Here is a 23614-nt window from a genome sequence, read left to right as displayed (position 1 = left end):
TCACCTTTATATACTATGATACAAAAGACGATTTTTAGGTAGATTGAACTGCGCTGTCACATATTCTAACGTCATCTATGTTTACACCCTTGAATGCAATGTATCATTTGATTATACACTTGATGTGATGAATCATTTGAACCTTTTTGATTTCCTTATCAAGGAATAAAAGGATCCTTGAGAAAGGCAATGGACCTTACTATAACACCACCTCCTATATGGTGGAATGCGGTGTGTTGTTAGCTGGCGTCCAAAAAATTGAATCAAACTTCTTTCCTGAATATCTTGGATGCCCAAAGAAAAGAATTGAATTGCACAAAGCAAAGAATGGGTTTCCTGAATATCTTTGATGCCAAGGCATAACATCTATAATTTCTTAGTTTTTACTTTCTCTCGTCTCGGACACCTTACTGGTCAGAGAATTAATGCAAAATTAATGTGGTAGATTTCAAACACATACATAGGGAGCTTAACTTTGTGTTCGGCTTGCTCCTCCCTAGGTTCTTCTTCCTTATTTTTATTTTTCGTATGTCAAATAATTTTTTTAATCTAACACTTAATTAAATAGACTTTCCCTTTCAGTTTAAAGAAAAATCTAAATATTTGGAGTGACATACATGATATGCTAAAATTTATACAGAAATCTTCAAATTTTGAAAGTACATAAATATGTCAAACCCTATTTTCAATTAGACAAATATTATGAGATATTTTAGTCCAATTAGCCTTCCACATTGAGCTAGAGAGGTTTTATAGGACAGTAGAGTAATCATGTTAGCCAATCTATCTTATCGGAGAGTGACGATTGATTATTATGCCAAAGAAAGTTGCAAGTACCTTACAAATTTATAGTATTATCAATGACATAAAATGACACAAAAATATCAAATAAGATTTTAAACATTCAATCTTTGGTAAATTAATCTGGTACATCACCACCATAGTAAATATGTTTTTTTTATTTTTTAATGATTTTTAATACACTATTACCGTCTCAGTCCAACAAAATGTCTCCCAACTGAGGCACCTGACAACAGAAAGAAAACATTACGACAATACCTGACTTGACTACCTCTAGAAGCAGTAAACTCACAAAAGAGAGTTCCTTGTCTGTAATAAAGAAAAAAAATAAAACAATAATTAACAAAATATCTTGAAAGACCAAATTCCTTCTCTTTGACTGACCAACGTCACCATTAACTAGTGGCAGAATCTTTGATCTTGAGGTGGTACAAGTCTCCATGCGAGATGCATGACATCAACATTTATGTAAGGGTGCAGATCCCACATCAGACAGTAGCTTTCTAGTTCTGGTGAGGATGTTTTAAGGTTGAGAGCCCGAACAATGTTTTTCTGCAACAATTCCAGCTGTCAGATAAGAATGTCTTAAGTATAACAAATATTACAAACATGTGGATCCATTTACCTGCATATCACAGTCAAGCTTCAGCATGTGACTGATGACCCTCATTATAATGACCTGTGATATTGTTTCCTCCTAGTAAAGTAACAAAGCACAAAACATAATTTTTCTGGCCAAGTATATGGAAGCAAATGCACAAAGCAAAAAATGTTAATTTCATGGGAATATAATAAAAATTATTAATTTGAACACTTGATTACCTTTTTTTTACATCTCTCCTTGGGTTACATGTGATGTCCCACATCACTAGTATAAGGACTTTATTTTCCCTTCATTTTATGATTATACAATTTAAAGACCTCAACAGTGAAAATGATTTCGTTCTTCTTGAAAATACCTTTTCTAAGCACTAGGAGGAGGGAACTCAAAGTTTTGACAAAGTTTACTCAGTTTTTTTCTCAAGAATTCTTGCTCATTTCTTATTGCCCAAGTGGGGTATTCATAGGCCTCAAATGGTTTAAAAAATAGAGTCAAAAATTCAAATTTTCGGCTATTCCATGTACGGGCGGTACCACCGCCTACAACCTGACACTGTGTCACGGACTTAGCTAGTTTTGCCTAAGTCGTGCAACACCTTTGCGTGTCCGTCCGCAAAGGTCAGCCTCCCCGAAACCTCCTATGGTCCCTTAGGACCTACAAAAGAAAAAACGGGTTAGAGAAAACGCCTCACTCGGGATCCACAAGCAATCATTTCAGGAAACACTTCATAACCAATGCAAATTACAAAAAAATTCAAAGGATCCAAAATGGTCCACTACAGACCGAAATCTTCCACAAGTGTCCACATGACACAACCTTTATTTACAAGCCTAAAATGGCCACCAAACCCAACTAACTTAGGATTGTTAAGCATTCGATCGTCCCTCTACATGTTGTGTAAAGCATGAACAAACCAAAAGACATGGACATACATGAGCATTACATGAAACACCTTGTTTACAGTTTTGTCTGTGACATTCTCCCCCACTAATTCCTTCGACGTCCTCGTCGAAGCCTTTGTCGACACTACAACTCCCTGCCTTTGTTGAGTCTTCAATCTTCTGCTCCAATTGCAATGCGCCTCTTAGGTCCCAGTTGCTCTCCACTGCTGTTGTTGAATAGTCGAACTTTTGATCCGCCATGCTATTTCAACTCTCCAATGACTCTGAATCTAATGTGGGGTTGGTTGAGTTGTGTTGATCCCTATTAGTTCCTGCGGATCCTTCAGATGAAGGAAAAGACCATCTTACTATGCGTTAGTCTCTCAAATGTCTCATGCTGCTTGAATTAGGTAGATGCTTGTTGGAGTTTTAACGAGCATCGCCTCGCAAACTTTTGAAGTTTTGGGTTTTTCCTTCACAAAATTTACCCATCGACTCTTCTTTTACTTAGTTGTCACTTCTAAGTAGATTTGCATCACTTCCGCTTTCGATTGACATTCTGTTGGGAAATGAAGCGGATAATCTACTCTCAGTAGCACTGATCTCCATTGGTGAGGATTTGACAACTATTGTCTTCCATTTGGTTTCTTTAAATATGTGTAGAGCTCCTCTGTTGGATAGATCAGAGAATTTGGGTACTCAGTTTCGCCCATTCTCTTAAGAGTTGAGAAGGCAAAGTTTACTTGACTTCGCCCACCTCCTCGAGTGTTGTACTTCATTCATCGAGCTGGTTACTAGCCTTCGCTTGCTTTTTGCTCATACTTCTGAAGCACTTGAAGTGTTTGCACTCCTTACGTTGGATTAGTTACTGTGATTCACCTTCCCAATGCCATCGAACTTCTAGAATGCAAGAAGTTTTCACCCCAACTTGGAGTAAGTCTCTAATAGTTTTGATCGTCTCTGGAATTGTACTGTCTTCTTCATCAACCCCACCGCCTACTCCACTGAGTAGCAAAGGTACAGCACTGCGTACGACCTACTTCGTTCCTTGGTCGTGCACTCTTGCATCGGCCTGAAGTCCTTCACTTTCGGCTATCTTGATGAGAAGCTCATTGACACCGGTCTTACGAAGTTCCCTGGCCTCTGTCCTTCAACCTTATCTCGATACTTAGAGTTTGCCTCTGTATTCTCCACCTCCTTGGCCCCTTTCACGACCAAGCGCTCTCCCACCCATGAGAGTAAGGGATCGATGACTTCACGGAAGTCCCGCCTCTGCGGTACTAATCGTCGCTTTCTCGCCCCTTTCGACCCCCTACTTCAATACCTCTATATCCTCCATGCAGTTCCCCCTTGGTCGATGGAAAGACAGACTACAACTCTCATGCATGGCCTCTGCCATCATATTGTAGGGTTCGCACTGATTCTGTTCTCCTTAGCTTCCTTGATAGCAACATTCGCTTACTCGACCATGTCCTCTAACTTGTCCGACTCCCTTAAGCGAATATAAGCTTTAGAGCAGTCCAACTCTCCAATCGCTCTGATCATACCTTTGCATGATCAAATCCCTCCCATGGGACTCACTAGTACTTGCATTCGAATTTTTCTCTCGGTGGTACACAGCCCCCATAAGCTGATGACCAAGGCTTTCATTCGATGCACGCATGGAAGACCCGCCTTTGCGATACCATGGCTTTCACTTCTTGAATCCATAGCCTTTCTTGTCGTCGTGTTGTTCACCGAAGTGGAGCTCCCGATCATATACCTCCGTATGATATAGTCCCTCACGGGACTAGATTCGTGTGTAATGCATTGCCACGAACTATTCCACCACAATCTGCTGCACTATGTCATCTCTTAGTGATGTCTACATTGCATTCTGATCCTTATGGGATGAACTCGGATTATGAACCCTCTATATGCGATCTCTGCCAACACATCGCAGGGCCTCTTTCACCTTCAATTGTGTTCGCTCCTTTGGCAATCGACCTTCATCCACCCGCACTCGGGTTCACCCAGACGAAGCACTACTCTAGGACAGTCTGTCGCCTAGTAGCTCTCGAAGTACATCGACTTCGCTGAAATTGGTGCATCATTGTTTGGATCCTGGGCCTCTACCCCTACCAGCATAATCTTCGCTATGCACCACTCCCGTCATGGCAACTTGAATGGCAGCACTATCGCATATTCTTTAATAGTACCCGCCTTCGCATCCTCTTGCCCCGTGCCAAGGTCTTCTAAACCAAACTTCGTCTCCGTAAGTTGAGTCGTCTCAGTTCCTCTATCAAATGCTTCTTTGAGGTAAGATGCATGTGCCTCGAAGCTACCATCGTCTTTTGCACCATGCAGGATGAGCCCGCTCCATCAGAATGAGGGACCCATGGAACGACATGATCCCGCTCTTTCCGCTGCAAGAGTTCATGTTCTTTATCTTTGTCCAAGGAAAACTCTATGCCTCCACTCAATATTTTATCTTCTATGTCGACTACCTTTATGCGGCTTGGGTACTTCGCCAAGTTACACCCAAGTTGCTCTACTCCTCGATTTGTATTGAGTTGATGATGGTCCTCACGCCCACCATTCCACGGGTCAGCCCTCCATTAAGTCTGATCTTCATATCGACTCTACATGTACCTTTATCTTGTGTTACCTTGGGTCACTCCCCCACTTGATCTCGTAATGCATTATCTCAAGCAAGATCATACGACGACTCTTCATCGCTCGCTCGGTCCGTTGAGCTTTGTGAAGTTGTTTTGAGGTACTCCTCAACATGTGCAGTCCGTCGCACATGGTTCTCCCTCTGGAGAGCCAGGACTTATCCCTCCTGGATATCTATCCCGTTGGAGCAACTTCTCTCTTTGCTTCCATCTCTATGAAAGTTTCAAAGACCACCATCCCCTTCGATTACTCCTCCTTGCTGAACAAACTGTGCATTGTTCTGCCTCCCACAAACGCACTTGCTAGATTGTAACTTCACGTCAATACAGCCCCCCGCTGCACCTCTCAAGGCCTAGCAACATGCTGAACTCACTGCACACTTCAGCCTCCTACGGACGTATCCTTCTCATGCTGAAGAGAAAGTTTCAATGCTCCATGGCGTCGAGTTTCAGTCGCCTTGGGATGGCTACGAACATTCCATCATTCGCATACAAGCCCTTGCATGAGTACCGAATTCTTCGAGTTAACAATTCCCCTCACCTCTGTGAGCTTTGCACAACTCTTTCGGTCACTAAACAACCCATTCCACCTTATATGGTCTCATCCTTTACCAAGTGTCTCGCTTGCCTTGAGCACCATCAAGTATGGTTGCCAACGTTGAGCTGTAGCTCAAACTCAGCCATCCCAACCTTTGTGCGTTATGCATTCTTCCCAGCTTGCCTGTCCTCATGGTGCCTTTTGCGCGAAGGGTTGGCCATTCCTCTGAATGCCAATCTCAGATGCTTGCTCCTCTAAGCGACTTTTTCCCTACATTTTCATGCTCGTTTTCCCCCCCAAACGGTCGCACGTGCCAGGCTGCCCTCAACGCAACCCTGTTAGGTCCCCCACATTTGCATGCCAACTGTTTCTATGAGTGCTTATCCCGCTCTGATACCATCTGTCATTAACTTAGCTAGTTTTGCTTAAGTCTTGCAACACCATTACATGTCCGTCCAGAAAGGTCAACCTCCCCGAACCTCCTATGGTCCCTCAGGACCTACAAAAGAGAAAATTGGTTAGAGAAAGCGCCTCACTTGGGATCCACAAGCAATTATTTCAAGAAACACTTTATAACCAATGCAAATTACAAAAAGACTTCACAAGCTCTGAACGGTCGCACAACAAAGGATCTAAAATGGTCCACTACAGACCGAGATCTCCCACAAGTGTCCATATGACAACCTTTATTTACAAGCCTAAAATGGCCACCAAACCCAACTAACTTGGGGCTGTTAAGCCTTCAACCGTCCCTCTACATGTTGTGTAAAACATGAACAAACCAAAAAACACGGACATATATGAGCATTACATTAAACACCTTATTTATAGTTTTATCCGTGACAACTAGGTGATACCACCGCCTAGTCTAGTAGTACCACCGCCTGACAGTCTCGGAGATCGAGTTTTTTGAGTTTTCCAACTCATAAGCGGTTCCACCGCTTGTTTTGGCGATGCCATCGCCTGTTCTGACTGTTCTAACGGTGCCACTGCTTGACCCAACTTTTGGGTCATTGAATGAGCCTCCCAATGAGCTCAAATCGATCCCAATTAAGGCTCAATTGGCCCCCTAATTGAGTTAGCATAATTATACCAAAAGCTAACTCAATTAACCCCCTAAACTACTTCGATTTTAGACAAATAATTATAAAGCATGAATCATTTGTCCGGCATGTCATTGGTTCATTTGGCACTTCGTCCGATCCTTCGACGCATTGTCCTCTCCTTCAGCGTATTGCCCAATCGGCATGTTGACTCCCATAACTTCCGATCTTCTTGGTGCAATGTCCGATCCTTTGGTCTGATACCCAAATTCACGACATGAAACCTACTGCTGACAAATCGACCGATCCTTTGGCCCGACGTCCAATCTTTTGACATGTTCACTTTGGCCCAACATTTGATTCCTCTTGCTTAAATCAATTTACCTCTCCTTGATCGAAACTGGTCCTACATCACTCAAAATACAAATTAGATCATAAACTTATTAATTGATTTCATCATCAAAATCCGAGATTCAACATGATATTTCGAGTACAAATACCAAGCATTGAAGCTTATATATATGTACCAACAAAAGTTAAAACAAATAATAAATGTACAAAATTTTGTTACCTAATAACCTTATAATCAGAGAATCCAATTTTGCCCTATTCAATTCATACCAACCGGTCTACAAGTGCGAGCCCAAAGTAAGACGTGGACTGCCACCATTTCAGGCAATTCCATCCCGTTTTTCTTCTTTTTTTTCTTTTTTCTTCCTAACATGCGGCCGAGTTTCTTTATTTTAACATGATTAAACCAAACCTGACCAGCCCTTTTCAGGGCTTGCGAAGAGTCATGAACCCTAGATGTCATGCAGTGTTCTCCCTCTCTGCACTATCACATGGTCCACTGTCCACAGTCTACCTCCCATTGTCGGTGGCTACTGCCTCATCTAGGTATTTCCATCTCTCCTTCTCTTCTTTCTTCGCCCTTGTTCCTCTTCCTTCTCCCTTCTTCATTCTTCTCCATTCTTCTTCCTTCCTCGTCCTTGCCTCCTTCCTGTTTTCTCCCCCCCTCCCCGGGCAGAAACAGTACCTTGGTACATGCCAGCATACCATGTGTTGGTATGTTGGCATTAACGGGACCCATACCGGTTTGGCCATTGATCAATAAGTGACCTGGGTACAAAATTACAAACTTCGTTTCTAATCATTATTAGTCCAAAAGAAAAGTAGACAATAGTCATCATCTTCATAATCTTCATCCAAGGTAACCTTCTAAAAATTAATTAAGAGAAAACTACTTAGCAAGATATCAAGTAACCAGTCTACCTCCAAAGAAAGAACCAGACACAGCATTTCTTCACTAGGAGTGTCATCCAACAGAGCTGAAATATTTTGATTTGCAGCTTGTGTGACACCATTGGCGTCTTCCATTAGGCAAACAAGTTCATGGAGCAAAGTTTCTACTGCAACAGTGAGTGTTTAAGAAAAAATGAGTCTAAAAATATCCATCATTGTTAAATTAATAGAAAAATAACTCAAAAATATGCTTAAAAATAGATAAACTAAAATAGATCAAATAGATAAAGTTGAGATCCTGGTTCAGTAGCAAATCTAGAAAATTTTAGTATGAAAATAAGATTATGCTTAAAAATGTTATGTTATAGGGATCATATTTGTGGTACATACACAGATTTTATATAATAACGGGACAAGGAATCACCTTTCTTCAAATGGTCTTGAAGCCCCTGTACGCAAATATGCACTGTTGTGAAAATTTTCATGGAAAAATAAGAAGAGAAGAAATTGCAATTGATAAAGAACTTCATAAAATCTAGATAAAAAGAAAACAGCATCAATTTTCAAACTAAATGCAAATTTATTTTTACAGAAACTCCACCATGTCTTCCATAGCCTTGTTATAAATCAATCCCTGACAATCAAGAGGCCCTTCAGTTTCAAAGGTCTCCATAGCAATGGAGAACAAGACCCTTGCACTCACGCTAGGATGTTAATCATCCAATGGAGTTATTAGTCATACATGCAGCACTCCTTGTGCAACACATTCATCAATACATAACCTTGTGAACCCATTCAAAGTTACAGCGAGTCTTTGCAGTTTAAGTAGGTTAGATACAGCAAAAAAATTGGTCAGTCCTGGGATTTACCCCTCTAAGACAACTAAGAGATTCTTATATTACACCAGAACACATAAGTTCTTAACACAAGCAGATTCAATAAAACAAGTTATGGTCTTGAGTCTCTTGACAACATCATAATGACACAGTATTAGAAATCTCAAAGCCCTGAATCCATTCCACCTAAAATCACTCAAAAAAATATCTGACATACAAATTTCAAAATTTATAAATGCACTGCAAGGGATGTGAAATTATGAGCACAAGTAGAAAAGAAAAAAAGATCAAACAAGGGCAATTAAACATTTACTATAAAAGAAGTATGACAAGAGACCATCCATACCCTAGGAAGTCATGTCAGAAGACATCCAGCAAGCAACAAAAGAACTCAGGTACCTTGACAGCAGGATCGAAGGAGAGAGAGGTGCCGAATGCCAAAAGTTCAAGAATGCTAACTATATCTTAATTACTTGAAGATAACTTTAACAAAAGTGATTCATTTTAAATGTTAGAGAGAACAGTGAGATTATACTTATTTCAGATTCCCAAAAGATTGCATAAAGATGGTGAAAGTTTGCATAATGCCTTGACCATAGCATAAAGACTATAGTCAAGACACTTGACCAGAGGCATAAAGGTGGACAGAAACACGCAAGAAACTAAACTACATGTTAAGGTCATAGTAATGCCTTGATTCTCAAGATGGTGAAAGATTATCTTTCAAAAGGTAGATTTCAGCTATTAAGGTATCAGATGAAAGGGAAACGAAATCAAATGTGGCCATGTACTCAACTTGTATTTGAGGTTCAACTTGAACACTTGCACAAGCATGGATAACAAGAAGATTAAAATGATCTTCTAAAGATATACTACATATGATCTTTCACCAAGGGTTTATCAAAGAAAATAACTTTTTGGTGACCTACGACAACTTATACGGATAAGGTTCAAGATTAGATATAGAAAGAAAATAAAAGAACGAATGGGAGGAATCACCGAAAACCAGTTTGACTTATAGGAAAATAATTTAGAAAAAAATACAATTAAAGTATGTTCAATAAGTATCAGATCCCCTTGTCACCAATGGTTCTGTCGCTCTGGTAACACCATATACTTAGCAATTTGAGTCTCAATGATTTGTGAAGGCAAAAAGAAAGTTATAAGGAAGCAAATTTATTGTATGGTCTAGTCCCTAGGGCTTTATGACCTGTTATAATGGTGAAAGAGAAACGATACGATGGTCGAAGTGGAGAAGCTAGGAATCAAATAATATATTGGATCTACTCAAAATCCATCAAATTTGCCTCAGAGAAAAAAAAAAAAAAGACACGGTCACACATTACTCACACATATTGCGAGAACAAAGAGTTTAAATCATTCAATCTACAATAACCCAGATTACAACCCTCGTCTCTTTTTTACAGGCATCCTAGATATAAGAAAAATACATAATAATAATGAAAATTACAATAAAAAATTATATCCCTTATATCAAGATTCATCCATCTAATTTCTTTTTTTAGAGAAGATTACTTTCAATTTTGTTTTGGTAAATAATCTTCTTATTTTACAGAATATTCAATTGATATATAGACTTTATTTTTGCAAATTCATTAATGATTATGGGACAATTCTTTCAATTAAACCCCAAAAAATTCAATTGTCCAAAATTTTTCTTTTCTTTTTTTGGCTTCCTCTTCTCTTTATCCCTGAAAATCTAGATAAATAAAGTAAGGACATAGAAGATGTTGCTCTATAGCAAACTATATAATTAGCAAAATCAGCTATTAAAATTTATGAAAAAGGTAAAGATTGAAAAAAAGGTTCAACCAACCTAAATAAAAGTTCAATTCAAAGGAATCTAATTGCCTTGATTTTTATCATTTTTTCCTCTATGGTGATCAGTATGAGGTTTGGGTTAGACGAACCGTCGACTCGATATCACTTTTTAAATGAAAGTTTTGACAAATGAGAGAACTATCACTAAGAAACAAACATAAAACCAAAAGAAAACAACATCTATTGCTTATAAAGCTAAAGTGCCAACTACAATACTTAATGTAATGAAATAAAAGCGTGATAAAAGACTTATAAATGTGTAAGAACGTAGGTTGTCTTTGGACAGCACCTGGGCACTCTCGATAGTTTGTGTATTGCTATCGGTTTCCGCTATTGGAACCTCCTCCTAAGGTTTGGACAGCAGGCAACAGGCTTTGAGGCTTCTCATAGCAGCTGGGCGGAGCTTGATGCAAAGCCTTGACTATTGAAATGCGAAGAAAAAGGCTATGGTTGGAAGGACTGGCTATACCTTGCCAAATTCCTCCTCTCTCTCTTCTCCTCTTTTCTCTTCTCTCTTCTAAGACTGGAAAAACTAGGGCCAACTAGGCACTTGCTAGAGGATTCTTGGTTTCCCTTGGGATGCCTTAGATGGGTCTCTCCTCCTCCTTCTATAGCTGAGGAAGAGGTGGAGTCCTAACTAGGTTAGGACTTAAGAGAATCCTAAAACAATTAGGACTTAGAGAGTCTTAATGCCATATGTCTTGGAAAGTCCTAGTGCCTTTAGGACTTGTTTTAGGGCTCATGCATGGGATTCCTACTCCTATTAGGAGTTGGCACCAACCTCTCCTTGTGGATGCCCCTATTTGGGTGAGGGCAGTCCTAATCCTAGTCCTAGTAGTATTTGGATTGGGGTAAGTGGACTGCTGTGAAAAGGGCTTTGCTTGGCTAGATAGGGTTTTGAGGCTTCAAAAAGCCCTTCAATAAAGGTTAAACAATTCTGTTGTGTGTTGTTGAGATTGTCCCTGATCATATGGAAAGCATTTATTCTCAACGAGTGGATACTAAAGAAGTGTTCAAAGAGTTCAGGCTGATTCACTATAATTCCTTCTTGGTAGTCCAAGTGCAGTTTGAATATGGTCACACTTTCAACTTGATAAGAATTTTGTTATACCCAACAATCTATTGTCTATCTTCTCCTTGAAAGGTTTCGTAAAGATGGGGAAGCAATAGGTTACAGAGGTGAAGGGGCAAAATAAGGTACCAGGGAAGTTAGTTGAAACCTTATCTTACAGTTTTGATTACATGTTAAGTTCTCTGTGTTGATAACATGACCAATGCCAAAATTTGGCAGAATATTAAGTTCATGCATTATATTTGTTTCTTTCTTGTGGACCTATAAGAACCAAAACTTTTGGCATGGGACTCCTCACGAAGATTTCTTGGGTTGAATTTATATCACTTTAACTGAAAATGAACATCTACAAGAAACTTTAATTTCCTTGATGAAATTTTGTTATGAATTTTAGTGTGCAGCACAATCTCCGCTGCGCACTACTCCCTACATGGCAACTTGAATGGCAACACTGTGGTATATTCTTCAAAAGTACCCGCCTCTACGTCCTCTTGCCCCATGCCAAGGCTTTCTGAACCCAACTTCGCCTCCGCAAGTTGAGTCGCCTCAGTTCCTCCGTCAAATGCTTCTCTGAGGTAAGGTGCATGCGCCTCGAGGCTCCCTTCGACTTTGGCACCATGCAGGATGAGCTCGCTCCATCAGAATGAGGGACCCATGGAACGACATGAACCCGCTCTTGCCTCTGCAAGAGTTCATGTCCTTAATCTCTGTCCAAGGAAAACTCCGTGCCTCCGCTCCATATTCCATCTTCTATGTCAGCTACCTTTATGCGGCTTGAGTACTTCGCCAAGTTACACCCAAGTTGCTCTGCTCCTCGTTTTGCATTGAGTTAATGGTGGCCCTCGCGCCCACCATTCCACGGGTCAGCCCTTCGTTGAGCATGATCTCCATATCGACTCTAAGTGTGTCTTCATTTGTGTTGCCTTGGATCGTTCCCCCACTTGATCTCTCAATGCATTCCTCAATGCATTATCTAAAGTGAGATCATGCGATGACTCCTCGCCGCTCGCTCGATCCGTTGAGCTTTGTGAAGTTATTTTTGAGGTACTCCTCAACATGTGCGGTCCGTTGCACATGGTTCTCCCTCTGGAGAGTCGGGACTTATCCCTCCTAGATATCTATCCCGTTGGAGCAACTTCTCTCTTCGCTTCCATCTCTCTGAAAGTTTTGGAGACCACCATCCCCTTGGACTACTCCGCACTGCTGAACAAACTGTGTATTGTTCTGCCTCCCACAAACACACTTGCTAGATTGCGACTCCACGTCAATACAGTACCCACTGCGCCCCTCAAGGCCTAGTAACATGTTGAACTCGCTGCACACTTCAACCTCCTACAGACGTATCCTTCTCATGCTGAAGAGAAAGTTTCAATGCTCCATGGCACCGAGTTTCGATCGCCTTGGGATGGCCACGAACACTCCATCGTTCGCATACAAGCCTTTGCATGAGTACCGAATTCTTCGAGTTAGCAATTTCCCTCACCTCTATGAGCTTTGCACAACTCTTTCGGTCGCTGAACAACTCATTCCACCTTACATGGGCTCATCCTTTATCAAGCGCCTCACTTGCCTTGAGCACCATCAAGTATGGTTGCCAACATTGAGCCGTAGCTCAAACTCAGCCATCCCAACCTTTGTGCGCTAGGTATTCTTCCCAGCTTGCTTGTCCTCGTAATGCCTCTTGCGCGAAGGGTTGGCCATTCCTCTAAATGTCAATCTCAGATGTCTGCTCCTCTAAGCGACTCATTTTCCCTACATCTTCATGCTCGTTTTTCCCTCAAACGGTCGCACGTGCTAGCTGCCCTCAACACAGCCCCGCTAGGTCCCCCACGTTTACATGCCAAGTATTTCTATAAGTGCTTGTCTCGCTCTAATACCATCTGTCACGGACTTAGTTGGTTTTGCCTAGTCGTGCGGCACCCTTGTATGTCCGTCCGCAAAGGTCAGCCTCCTCGAAACTTCTCATGATCCCTTAGGACCTACAAAAGATAAAACGGGTTAGAGAAAGTGCCTCACTCGGGATCCACAAGCAAACATTTCAGAAAACACTTCATAACCAATGCAAATTACAAACAGACTTCACAAGCTCTGAGCGATCGCACAACAAAGGATCCAAAATGTCCACTACAGACCGAGATCTCCCACAAGTGTCAACATGACACAACCTTTATTTACAAGCCTAAAATGGCCACCAAACCCAACTAAATTGGGGTTGTTAAGCCTTTGACCATCTCTCTATATGTTGTGCAAAGCATGAACAAACCAAAAGATATAAACATACATGAGCATTACACTAAACACCTTGTTTACAGTTTTGTCCGTGATAGTGTGATGGTGGACACAAGTGCCACCCACAATTTCATTATCGATAGAGAACCAAGGCAACTTGGGCTAAACTTGGAGAAAAACCTAAGGCAGTGAACTCGGAGGCTAAGCGAATCTCTGAGTTGGCAAAAGTAGTGCCCATCAAGATTGGGACATAGAGCGGAAGCACAAACATGATGGCGGTGCCACTGGACAACTTCCAAGTGATTCTCGGAATGGAATTCATGCATGCGGCAAAGTTTGTGCCAATGTCATTCCTAAACTCCCTATGTTTAATGAGAGGCAATAACCCTTGCATGGTTCCTGTTTCTCAAGGAGGGACCAAGGACCCATAATATCTATCAGTATTACAACTGAAGAAGCGGGTACGAAAAGGTGAATTTAACTTTCGTGGCCATTGTAAAGCTGGCGACATTTGATGAGAATGTCATTCATGAACCTACTGTGGTGGCAAAAACTCTGCCACCACGCAGAGGCGTGGATCATCGTATCGAGCTAGAGCAGGAACTGAAGCATCTAGTGAAACCACCATACTGCATGGCCCCTCCAAAGTTGGCAGAGCTCAGGAAGCAATTAGATGAACTGCTAAGCAGTGGTCTCATCCGCAGTTCCAAAGCACCATTTGGAGCTCTAATCCTCTTCCAAAAGAAACAAGATGGGAGCCTCCAATTATGAGTCGACTACTGAGCCCTCAACAAGGTAACGGTGAAGAACAAGTACCCCATCGCGCTCATCGTAACTTGTTCGACCAACTGGGTAAAACAAAGTATTTCTCAAAACTCGACCTTCGGTCAGGGTACTAGCAAATACGCATTGTTTAAGGCAATGAAGTGAAGACTACCTACGTGACCAGGTATGGAGCGTTCAAGTTCTTGATTATGCCTTTCAGCTTAACCAACGCTCCAACCACATTCTGCACTCTCATGAACTAACTATTCAAGGAGTATTTGGACGAGTTTGTGGTTGTCTACTTGGACGACATCGTCGTTTACAGTAAAACGCTCGAGGAGCATATTGAGCACCTTCAAACAATTTTCAAGGTTCTCAGGAAGAACACTTTGTTCGTGAAAAGGAAGAAGTGCTACTTTACTCAGACGGAGATTTTGTTCTTGGGGCACCGAATTGGCGATGGTTCTATTTAGATGGATAAATCAAAGGTGCAAGCTATGGCGAAATGGCAAACACCAAAGAAGTTGCCGGAGCTGAGATCCTTCCTTGGTTTCGTCAACTATTATCGACGCTTTATCAGTTGGATATTCGAAGCGCACAGCTCTACTGACGAAGTTGCTAAAGGAGCAGCCTTGGCGATGGTCCGACAAATGCAAAGTAGCATTCCAAGATCTACAAACTGTTATGTTGGAATAATTGATACTCAAATTGCCGAACTATAAGAAGCCTTTTGAAGTCTATACAAATGCTTCAGACTTCGCTATTGGGGGAGTACTCATGCATGAGGGTCACCTGGTGGCCTACGAGAGCCGCAAGCTCAACGAGATCAAGCGGTGGTATCCAGTGCACGAGAAGGAGATGACAGTGGTGATCTATTGTCTATGAGTTTAGCGGCACTGCCTTCTCGGATCACGATTTATGCTAAGGACGGACAACATCGCTTTGAGTTACATACTCAAAAGAAACTCTCCCCAAAGCAAGCACGATGGTATGACTTCCTGGCTGAGTCTGATATGGCAATGAAGTACAAGCCCGGAAGAGCAAATATCGTGGTCGATACGTTGAGTCGGAAAGTGGAGCTGGGGAATGCCATGCAATTGGAAGGCGGAGGCCAAGTAAGTCAGTTGCACTCCAACTTCCTTTCCAAGATTAGGAATGGACTGCACAATAATCCCCAAGCAATAACCCTGATGCAACTAATCAAAGAAGGCAAGGCACGATGATTTTGAGTCCAGGAGGAATTCATCTACACCAAAGAAAATAGGGTTTATGTTCCTCGAGCAAACAATTTGAGGCGTGAACTCTTGAGAGTGTCATAATTCCATTTGGGCTAGACATCCAAGCATTCACCGAACATTGGCTCTCGTGGAGAGGGCCTTCTATTAGCCGAAGATGGGGATTGATGTGGAGGAATATATTCGAATGTGCCTTACTTACCAACAAGATAAGGTAGAGCAGCGGAAGCCGATGGGACTTTTGGAGTCGTTGCCCGCAAGGATTGACTTACCGAATCGTACCGCCCGGTACGGGCGGTACGTACCGGTCCGATAAGTGACCGGTACGCGGACCGCCCGCTACCGGGCGGTACACCCAAAAAACCTAATATCGGGCGGTAACAGTCGAAATTTCGACCGTTACCGCCCGGTACCACTCGGTAACGGTCGAAATCGACCGTTACCACACTGTAGCAGTGCTACAGTGCTCCAACGGTCAAATTGACCGTTGGAGCCCTTTCTCCTCCTATATAAACCAATCTTCTCTCCCCTATTTCATTATACTCTCTTAAACTCTCTCTCAAACTTTTCTTTTCTCTCCTAAACTCTATAAAATAACGATTTGTGAATTCAATTGAGGCTAATTTGGGAAGATTAATAGGAAGAACTTTCTAATCAAGAGGTATGTATTCGTTTTCTTTAATTAGAGAGTAATTAAGATATTTAAGATTATGGTTAGTGTTTTTCATGCATAGTAAATATTGAATAATATTTATCATAGTAAAATAAGTTTAATTAAATTTTATTAAAATTATTTAATGCTGCGATTAGTTATTTTAATGATGATTAAATCGAAATTTATTTGATTTTATATCAATTTAATGTCTTTAATACCTATTAAGGTATTTGTCATGTTTATAATGATGAAAGAGAAGTAATTAGTGAAAAATTAACTATATTAATCGTATAATTAGTGTAGATAAATGATAATTATCATAATTTGAATCATATTGGATTAAAATTATATATTTAATGTTTCTTTTATGTATTTAACATATATATGATGGTAAAATAAGTTTAATTATAATTTATTAAAGTTATTTAATACTGTAATTAGTCATTTTAACGATGATTTAATCGAAATTTATTTGATTTTATGTGAATCTAATATCTTTAATATCTATTAGGGTGTTTGCCATGTTTATAGTATTGAAAGAGAAGTAATTAGTGAAAAATTAACTATGTTAATCGCGTAATTAGTATATCTAATGATGTTAATACTTATTTTATGCATGTAACATATTTATGATAATAAAATATAATTAGTTATGTTTTAATAAAATTACTTAATGTTGTGATTAGTGATTTATGATCGATATTTGGTCAATTTAATATGTTTATACTTTATAGTTTATTTGATTTAAATTTGATAGGATCATGGCACCAAAGGAACAGCCACATGATGATGCATGGGTTCATGCCCGAAAGCTAGATGGAAATCGTCATCATTGGCAATGTATTTATTGTGACTACATTGGCAAAGGTGGAGGAATAACTCGAATGAAAATGCATTTGGCTGGTGGGTATCCTGATGTTGCAAAATGCAAGAAAGTTCCAACGGAAATCCGTAAATTATTTCAAAGCAAGCTTAAACAAACAAAGGAAGATACATTAAAAAAGAAGGCAAGAGTTGAGGAAGAATATCATAGGGCTACACAGGAACCGGTTTATGATCAGTATGAGGGTTGCGGCGATAAAGTCGACCCGGATCTCACAGTTGGGATTCGTGCATCATTGGAGCATCAGTATACGATCGATGAAGCAATGAGGCATCGACGACCTGACTCACAATTTGAGCATGGCACTGGTAGTGGAATCCAAAGGTCAACCAGCATGAGGCAACCAACTGCTCCTTCTCAGCTAGGACGAACTAGTAGCATGAGATATGGTGGACTCCGTGGTTTTATGAGAGGTCTTGGCAGGAGGTCCGCACCAAATATTGTTGATATTGATCCGTAAGCCTATCCCCCACAAACAGCGAAACAGACACGGATTGACAATGCATACACAAAAGAAAAAAAACGGGATATTAGGAAAGCAATCTCAAAATGGTTTAACTTTCATAGGATTCCAGCCAACACAGCCAAAGGTCCATATTATCAGAGCATGATCTCCTCTATTCAAAAGTCTGGCACGGGGATCCAACCTCCAACACCAAAGGAGATTCACGGCGTGTACTTAGATGAGGAGGTGGCAGAAATAAAGGATTGGATCAAATCCTTCAAGAGGCAATGGGAAGAATATGGGGTGACATTGATGTGTGACAGTTGGACAGGACCAACAAGAATGAGTATCATCAACTTTCTTGTTTATTGCAATAGAAGAGTGGTGTTTCATAAGTCCGTTAATGCTTCTGAAAAGATCCAAGATGCAAACTACATTGAGAGCTTGATGGACACTATGGTAGAGGAGATTGGACCACAATATGTTGTACAAATAATAACCGACAATGGAGCGAATTTCAAAAAGGCCGGTTTGCAATTGATGGAAAAAAGAAAAACTTTGTTTTGGACTCCATGTGCAGCTCATTGCATAGATCTAATGTTGAAGGATATTGGTGAGTTGGATGCGGTCAAAAAATGTGTAGCTCGAGCACAATCAATTACAAAATTTATATATAATCATCATTGGGTCCACGCATTAATGCAAAAGTATGTAAATGGTGAGGTACTTCGACCTGGAATTACTCGGTTTGCTACCAATTTTATTGCATTAAAGTCATTACAGCAAAAAAGGCAAGGCTTGAAGGCAATGGCTAGCTCACAAGAGTGGTCTGAATCCAGATATTCAAAATTGAGTGATGGAAAGAAGATAGAAAAGGCCATTCTTTCCTCTAGATTTTGGGATACTATAGCATAAATCATAAAAGGTGTGGAACCACTTTATACTGTCCTCCGTAAGGTCGATATGGACAAGCGTCCACAAATGTCGTATCTTAAATATATGTTGATTTCAGCAAGAGAGGAGGTCAGAAAAGCATTCAAAGATGATTTTAAGGTCGACCAATATGTACGAATCATTGATCGTCGGACCGATGTTCATATAGATCAAGATATCCATAATGTAGGTAAATTCATATTCAGAATAATTTAATTTATTATTATTTAGATAATAAAAAATCATACTAACAAAATTATGTTTTGCAGCGTATTATCTAAACCCAGCAATTCAATATCGATATGCTCTCGGAACGCAAAATAATTTCCTAATGACACTACGAAATGTTATATATCGGCTCTTGCCAAATACTACCGAGGCAACCAATGCTCTTATGGAGGGTCGATTATTTCGAGAAACAATTGGTTCATTCTCCGACGTTGTAGCTGTATCGTGCCGTTACACTATGGATCCTAGTGAGGAAAAGTTATGCATATTGATTATCAATTATATTTAATGTTGATTATTTGTTATGCTAATAAAATCTTATTTATATCATTTTGCAGTCGAGTGGTGGCTACAATTTGGAGGCGATGCACCACATTTAAGGAAGGTTGCCGTTCGTATACTTTCACAGACAACATCTAGTGGTTGCGAACGTAATTGGTCAACGTTTGCATTGATTCATACGAAGGTCCGCAACAGACTCTCCTACAGACGGTTAGAGAAACTAGTATATGTCCATTATAACATGCGGCTAAAATTGCGATGTGCTGAGTTGGATAAGGAGCCAGAGGAACCAGATATTGATCCCATTGACCTCCAATTCTACAACGAAGATTCAGAGCCAATGTTAGATTGGGTTGAAGCAGCAGAGAACCAAGAGGATCCTCTACTTGATGAGGCGGGAGATCCTCAAAGTCCTTCGCGTTTTATCACCGAGGCAATAGAAGAAGAAGAAGAAGCACAACCCCAACAGGTGGAAAATCCCCCTCGATTACAACATGGTATGAGTCAAACTGCTCGAGAAACTACCGATACCCAACGGTCACACTCGTCCGCCCAACGTGCAAAGGCAAAGGGGAAGGCGGTAGCATCAGTTGCATCGTTGGAAAGAATCGAGTCGGGCGACGAGACACCTTCACAATCACATTCTCTTTCTCGCTCGGTCCAGAGACATGACAGCAACACGGACAGCAGTGCCTCGACAGATGATGGCGGTGATGCCGGGCAGTCGTTGGTCTCGTCTACACAACTTGAGGGTGGTGAATGGACTGAGGAGCAATATTTTACACATGCCACTCAAGATTCAGATCATGGAACTCGACAAGGTACTGGTCAAGTTTATGCGCGGAAGGGGAAGGGGAAGGGGAAGGCAGTGGATGAATATGAACAAATGCGACAGAGCATACATGATATAGACACAGAAAGAGACTCAACGTATTCACAGCAATCATATTATGGAGAATCATATGGGCAACAACAGTATGGTGATAGTTGGTCATCCTTCTCTGAGCAACAGCATGATACAGAACAACATCAATATATGCCTCAAGAGCTGCCTCGGACAAATATGATTCATGACGATCAATCTACGATCAGCACCACATTGATGCATCAATGGCATACGGTGTATCAATACACTATGTCATGGGATCAATTTCATGATTGGGTCCAACAAACGTATCATATTGATATGTATCGGATCGAGGACCCTGATCCACCACCCGTGGAGGCCCGTCGTTCGTTTTGGTGGTAGAATTAACAATCAAGTATATCTAGATATATAATTATTTAATTCATTTGAATTTTAGAGTTTATATTGTAACAAAATAGTCTAACAATTCAACTAATTTTTCTGTAGATATTTCAATCTATAACGAGCTGAAATACGAACCCCGAACAAGACTACCTCAAAGCCCGAAAAAGATATGTGATGCTATTCTTACCTAATTTACATTGATTTTGCCAAACTTATACTATTACTATATTTATTTGTAACTTGAAAACCCTATCCTAACTTTTTTTTTAATTTTCAGGTATTTTCGGAGGGTTAAATCGGTGAAATCGGGTGTACCGCTCGGTACACCTCGGTATACCGGTCGGTACACCCGTACCGTACCGTACCGAGCGTGGGTCGAAACGCCGGTACGGTACGGTACGGCGAACCTTGGTTGCCCGTACCAAAAAGGTCGTAGGAGAGCATTTTCTTAGACTTCATATCAAACTTGCCGGTAGTAAGGGGACTCAGATCGATACTCGTGGTGGTTTATCGATTTTCAAAGTATGCAACATTCATTGCTGCACCCCTACACTGTTTAGCAGATAAGGCGACCAAGTTGATAATGAAGAATGTGGTGAAGTATTGGAGAGTCCCGCACAAAATCATCAGTGATCAAGATGCTTAGTTATTAGGGCAATTTTGGACCGAGCTATTCAAATTGCTAGGGTCCAAGTTATACTTCTCCACAAGCCTCCACCCCCAGACAAATGGCCAAACTAAAAGACTAAATTTGCTCCTTAAGCAATATCTTCAGCACTACATAATGTTAACCAACAGGATTGGGTGAAACTGTTGGACATTGTCCAATTCTCCTACAACTTGCAGCAGAGTTTTGCGTCCAACAAGAGCCCCGTCGAGATCATTACGGGACAGTAGTCATCGACTCCTCACGCCTTGGCGATCGGTTATACTGGGAGTAGTCCATCAGCATATTACTTTGTGAAGGAATGGCACCGAAATACAGATATTGCATGGGCTTACTTGGAGAAGGCGGCCAAAAAGATGAAGTGGGTAGACTTGGGAAGGCGACCACAGGAGTTTAAAGTTGGCGACTTAGTGTTGGTAAAGCTCCAACCAACATCACTCCAGTTCTTTAGGCAAAAAGTGCGCAAGGGATTTGTGCGCAAGTACGAAGGACCCTTCTCAATTATCAGTAGGGTAGGCAAAGTCTCCTATAAGTTGCAAATGTCGACGTGGTTTAAAATTCACAATGTCTTCCAAGCAAACAACTTGAAAGCCTACCACTTAGATCCGCAAGATGCTTCCCGAAGTGTTCCAACTCGGCTACCCCACACCAGAGCCTCCTACTAGAAGTGAGTTGAAACCATTTTAGCAGATCGCAAGACAAAGCTACCCAACGAAGCGGAGCAAACCAAATACCTGGTGAAGTGGCGAAAGCTTCCTTGAACAGAAGCTAGTTGGGAGCCTGAAGATGCCCTACGACATTAAAAAGCAATCATCAAAGCCTACCAGCAAGCGTCGACAAGGGTGTCGATAGTTTAAGTGGGGGAGAATGTCACGAACGGTCATCGATTACTCGCAACATCTTCGCTCAATGAACCGTTCATCGCTTTTGCATGCTTGTACAGATGCTTGGCAGCATATTTTGCCTTGGTTTTGTGTGTTTTTCTAGAAAAATGTAAGCAAGAATAGTTCGTAGCATTGCAGTGCGACCGCTCACCATGCTAAGCAAAACTGTCCTAAAATGGCTCCATTTTTGTGTGCCACGGTTTGTTTTTTACAGATCGCAACCGCGTGAACGTCAACCATCTCAAACCCCTAGAACCCCCCGAGTGGCATAGGGGTGGATGGGGCTTCGAGATAGTGTTGGGCGTTGATCGGTATACACAAGTTCGCACGTTAACTTGACGGGAAATTTGCCATCACGCCCGACACCCGATGAGCAGTCATTTGTAGACTTGCAACTATTTGTTTTGCCTTATAAAGTCCTTGTTTTCTCCTTCCTCTCTTTTCTCTCTTACACTCAAAGTGTTTGCTAAATTACTTGTAACGCTTCCCTCTTTATGAGATGTTAGGACTTCTCTATGCTTTCAAATTAATCAACTTACTCTTTTTATAGAGGAAGGCTCAGTCCGTTGCGTCTACGACGAAGCCAATGGAAAAAAGCATCGGCGACGGAGGCAAAAGCAGCACGAGGGTTGGCTCGGGGTTGCACAGGGGGTAAGTAACCGCGTTATTGAACCGAACGTAACTTATTTGAATCGGTTAAAAGTCTGGTTCAATTGGCTTATTTGAACCGAGTGCTCGCCCAAAGCGCCCGACGCTTGGGTTTGGGCGCGACCTAGGCGGTCGTGCCTCGTTGAGGCACATTGCCTGGTCCACACACGAGTCGCTGGGGCCTTGCGTCACAGAGCGCCTAGCCAAGCGCCCAAGCGCCTATTTAAATTCAGATTATCTTGTAAGCAAATTTGGAGTACATCTTTACCCAATAAATGATTAGCTATAATTTTTATAAGTTTTTCAAGTGGAGAGAAAAAATGACAAACAAATCTAAAATTTATTTCTAATATTTACTTAGTTTATTTCATCTAAAGTAAAAACAGTTATATATTCTATAAATATAGTTAGTCTCTTCTCTTTTTCTCATGTTACGTTATGATGTTTGAAGTTATGAACATAATAAGAAATCTTCTTCCTTGAAACTAATTTAATCAACCATGTGCAAGACATACAAAGGTGAGGTCTTATCCTGGAGAGTCAATCTTTAAGTTAGAGGGAGTCAAGCATTTATCATTTTCTATTAATAAATTATTTAATAGATTTTTATCCCTCTTTTCTCAATCATCATTATTACCCTCAAAAAAAGTATATATATCTTCTTTGCTCTATGAGCTTCACCTTGCATCATATCCTACATTAAACTTTGTACCAAAACATCATGTCCTATGTTATTTTAGGTCTCATCTGTGAGTTGCTAAGACTTGCTCATCTTGTTTTATAAATTTATTAAATATACTACAGCTAGACTTGAGGTTCAATGACCCATTTAGCCAATGTTACACTTTCTTTCGCTCAATCTCCAAGAGAAACCTGACAGCAACCACACTTCTTATGGGTAGCAAATGGGAAAACACTTCATTGTGCTCGTATAACATTAGTTCTCTTTATAACAAAAACTAATGGCAACAAGCTCTAATCGACTAAAATTTGTCTGA

The 23614-nt window shown here is 40.9% G+C and overlaps 1 protein-coding gene across 2 annotated transcripts in view; it reads right to left on the bottom strand.

Moving 5' to 3' along the window:
* Positions 1-941: 941 nt before the first annotated feature.
* LOC103972911 (uncharacterized) overlaps positions 942-23614 on the bottom strand; it is a 33837-nt gene continuing 11164 nt past the window's right edge. The window contains exons 5-8 of one of the 2 annotated variants that reach the window (XM_009387306.3): positions 8185-8226; positions 7791-7927; positions 1427-1498; positions 942-1353 (exon numbers count right to left, since the gene is read on the bottom strand). In XM_009387306.3, the coding sequence (XP_009385581.2) occupies positions 1201-1353; positions 1427-1498; positions 7791-7927; positions 8185-8226 (404 nt within the window). In that variant the 3' untranslated portion in view covers positions 942-1200. The remainder of the gene's footprint in view (positions 1354-1426; positions 1499-7790; positions 7928-8184; positions 8227-23614) is intronic. The other variant, XM_065099422.1, reaches the window with a different exon arrangement.

The sequence above is a fragment of the Musa acuminata genome, chromosome BXJ2-3 (genome assembly GCF_036884655.1).
Source record: "Musa acuminata AAA Group cultivar baxijiao chromosome BXJ2-3, Cavendish_Baxijiao_AAA, whole genome shotgun sequence".
NCBI classification, from domain to species: Eukaryota; Viridiplantae; Streptophyta; class Magnoliopsida; order Zingiberales; family Musaceae; genus Musa; species Musa acuminata.
This window is presented reverse-complemented; position numbering and strand designations above follow the sequence as displayed.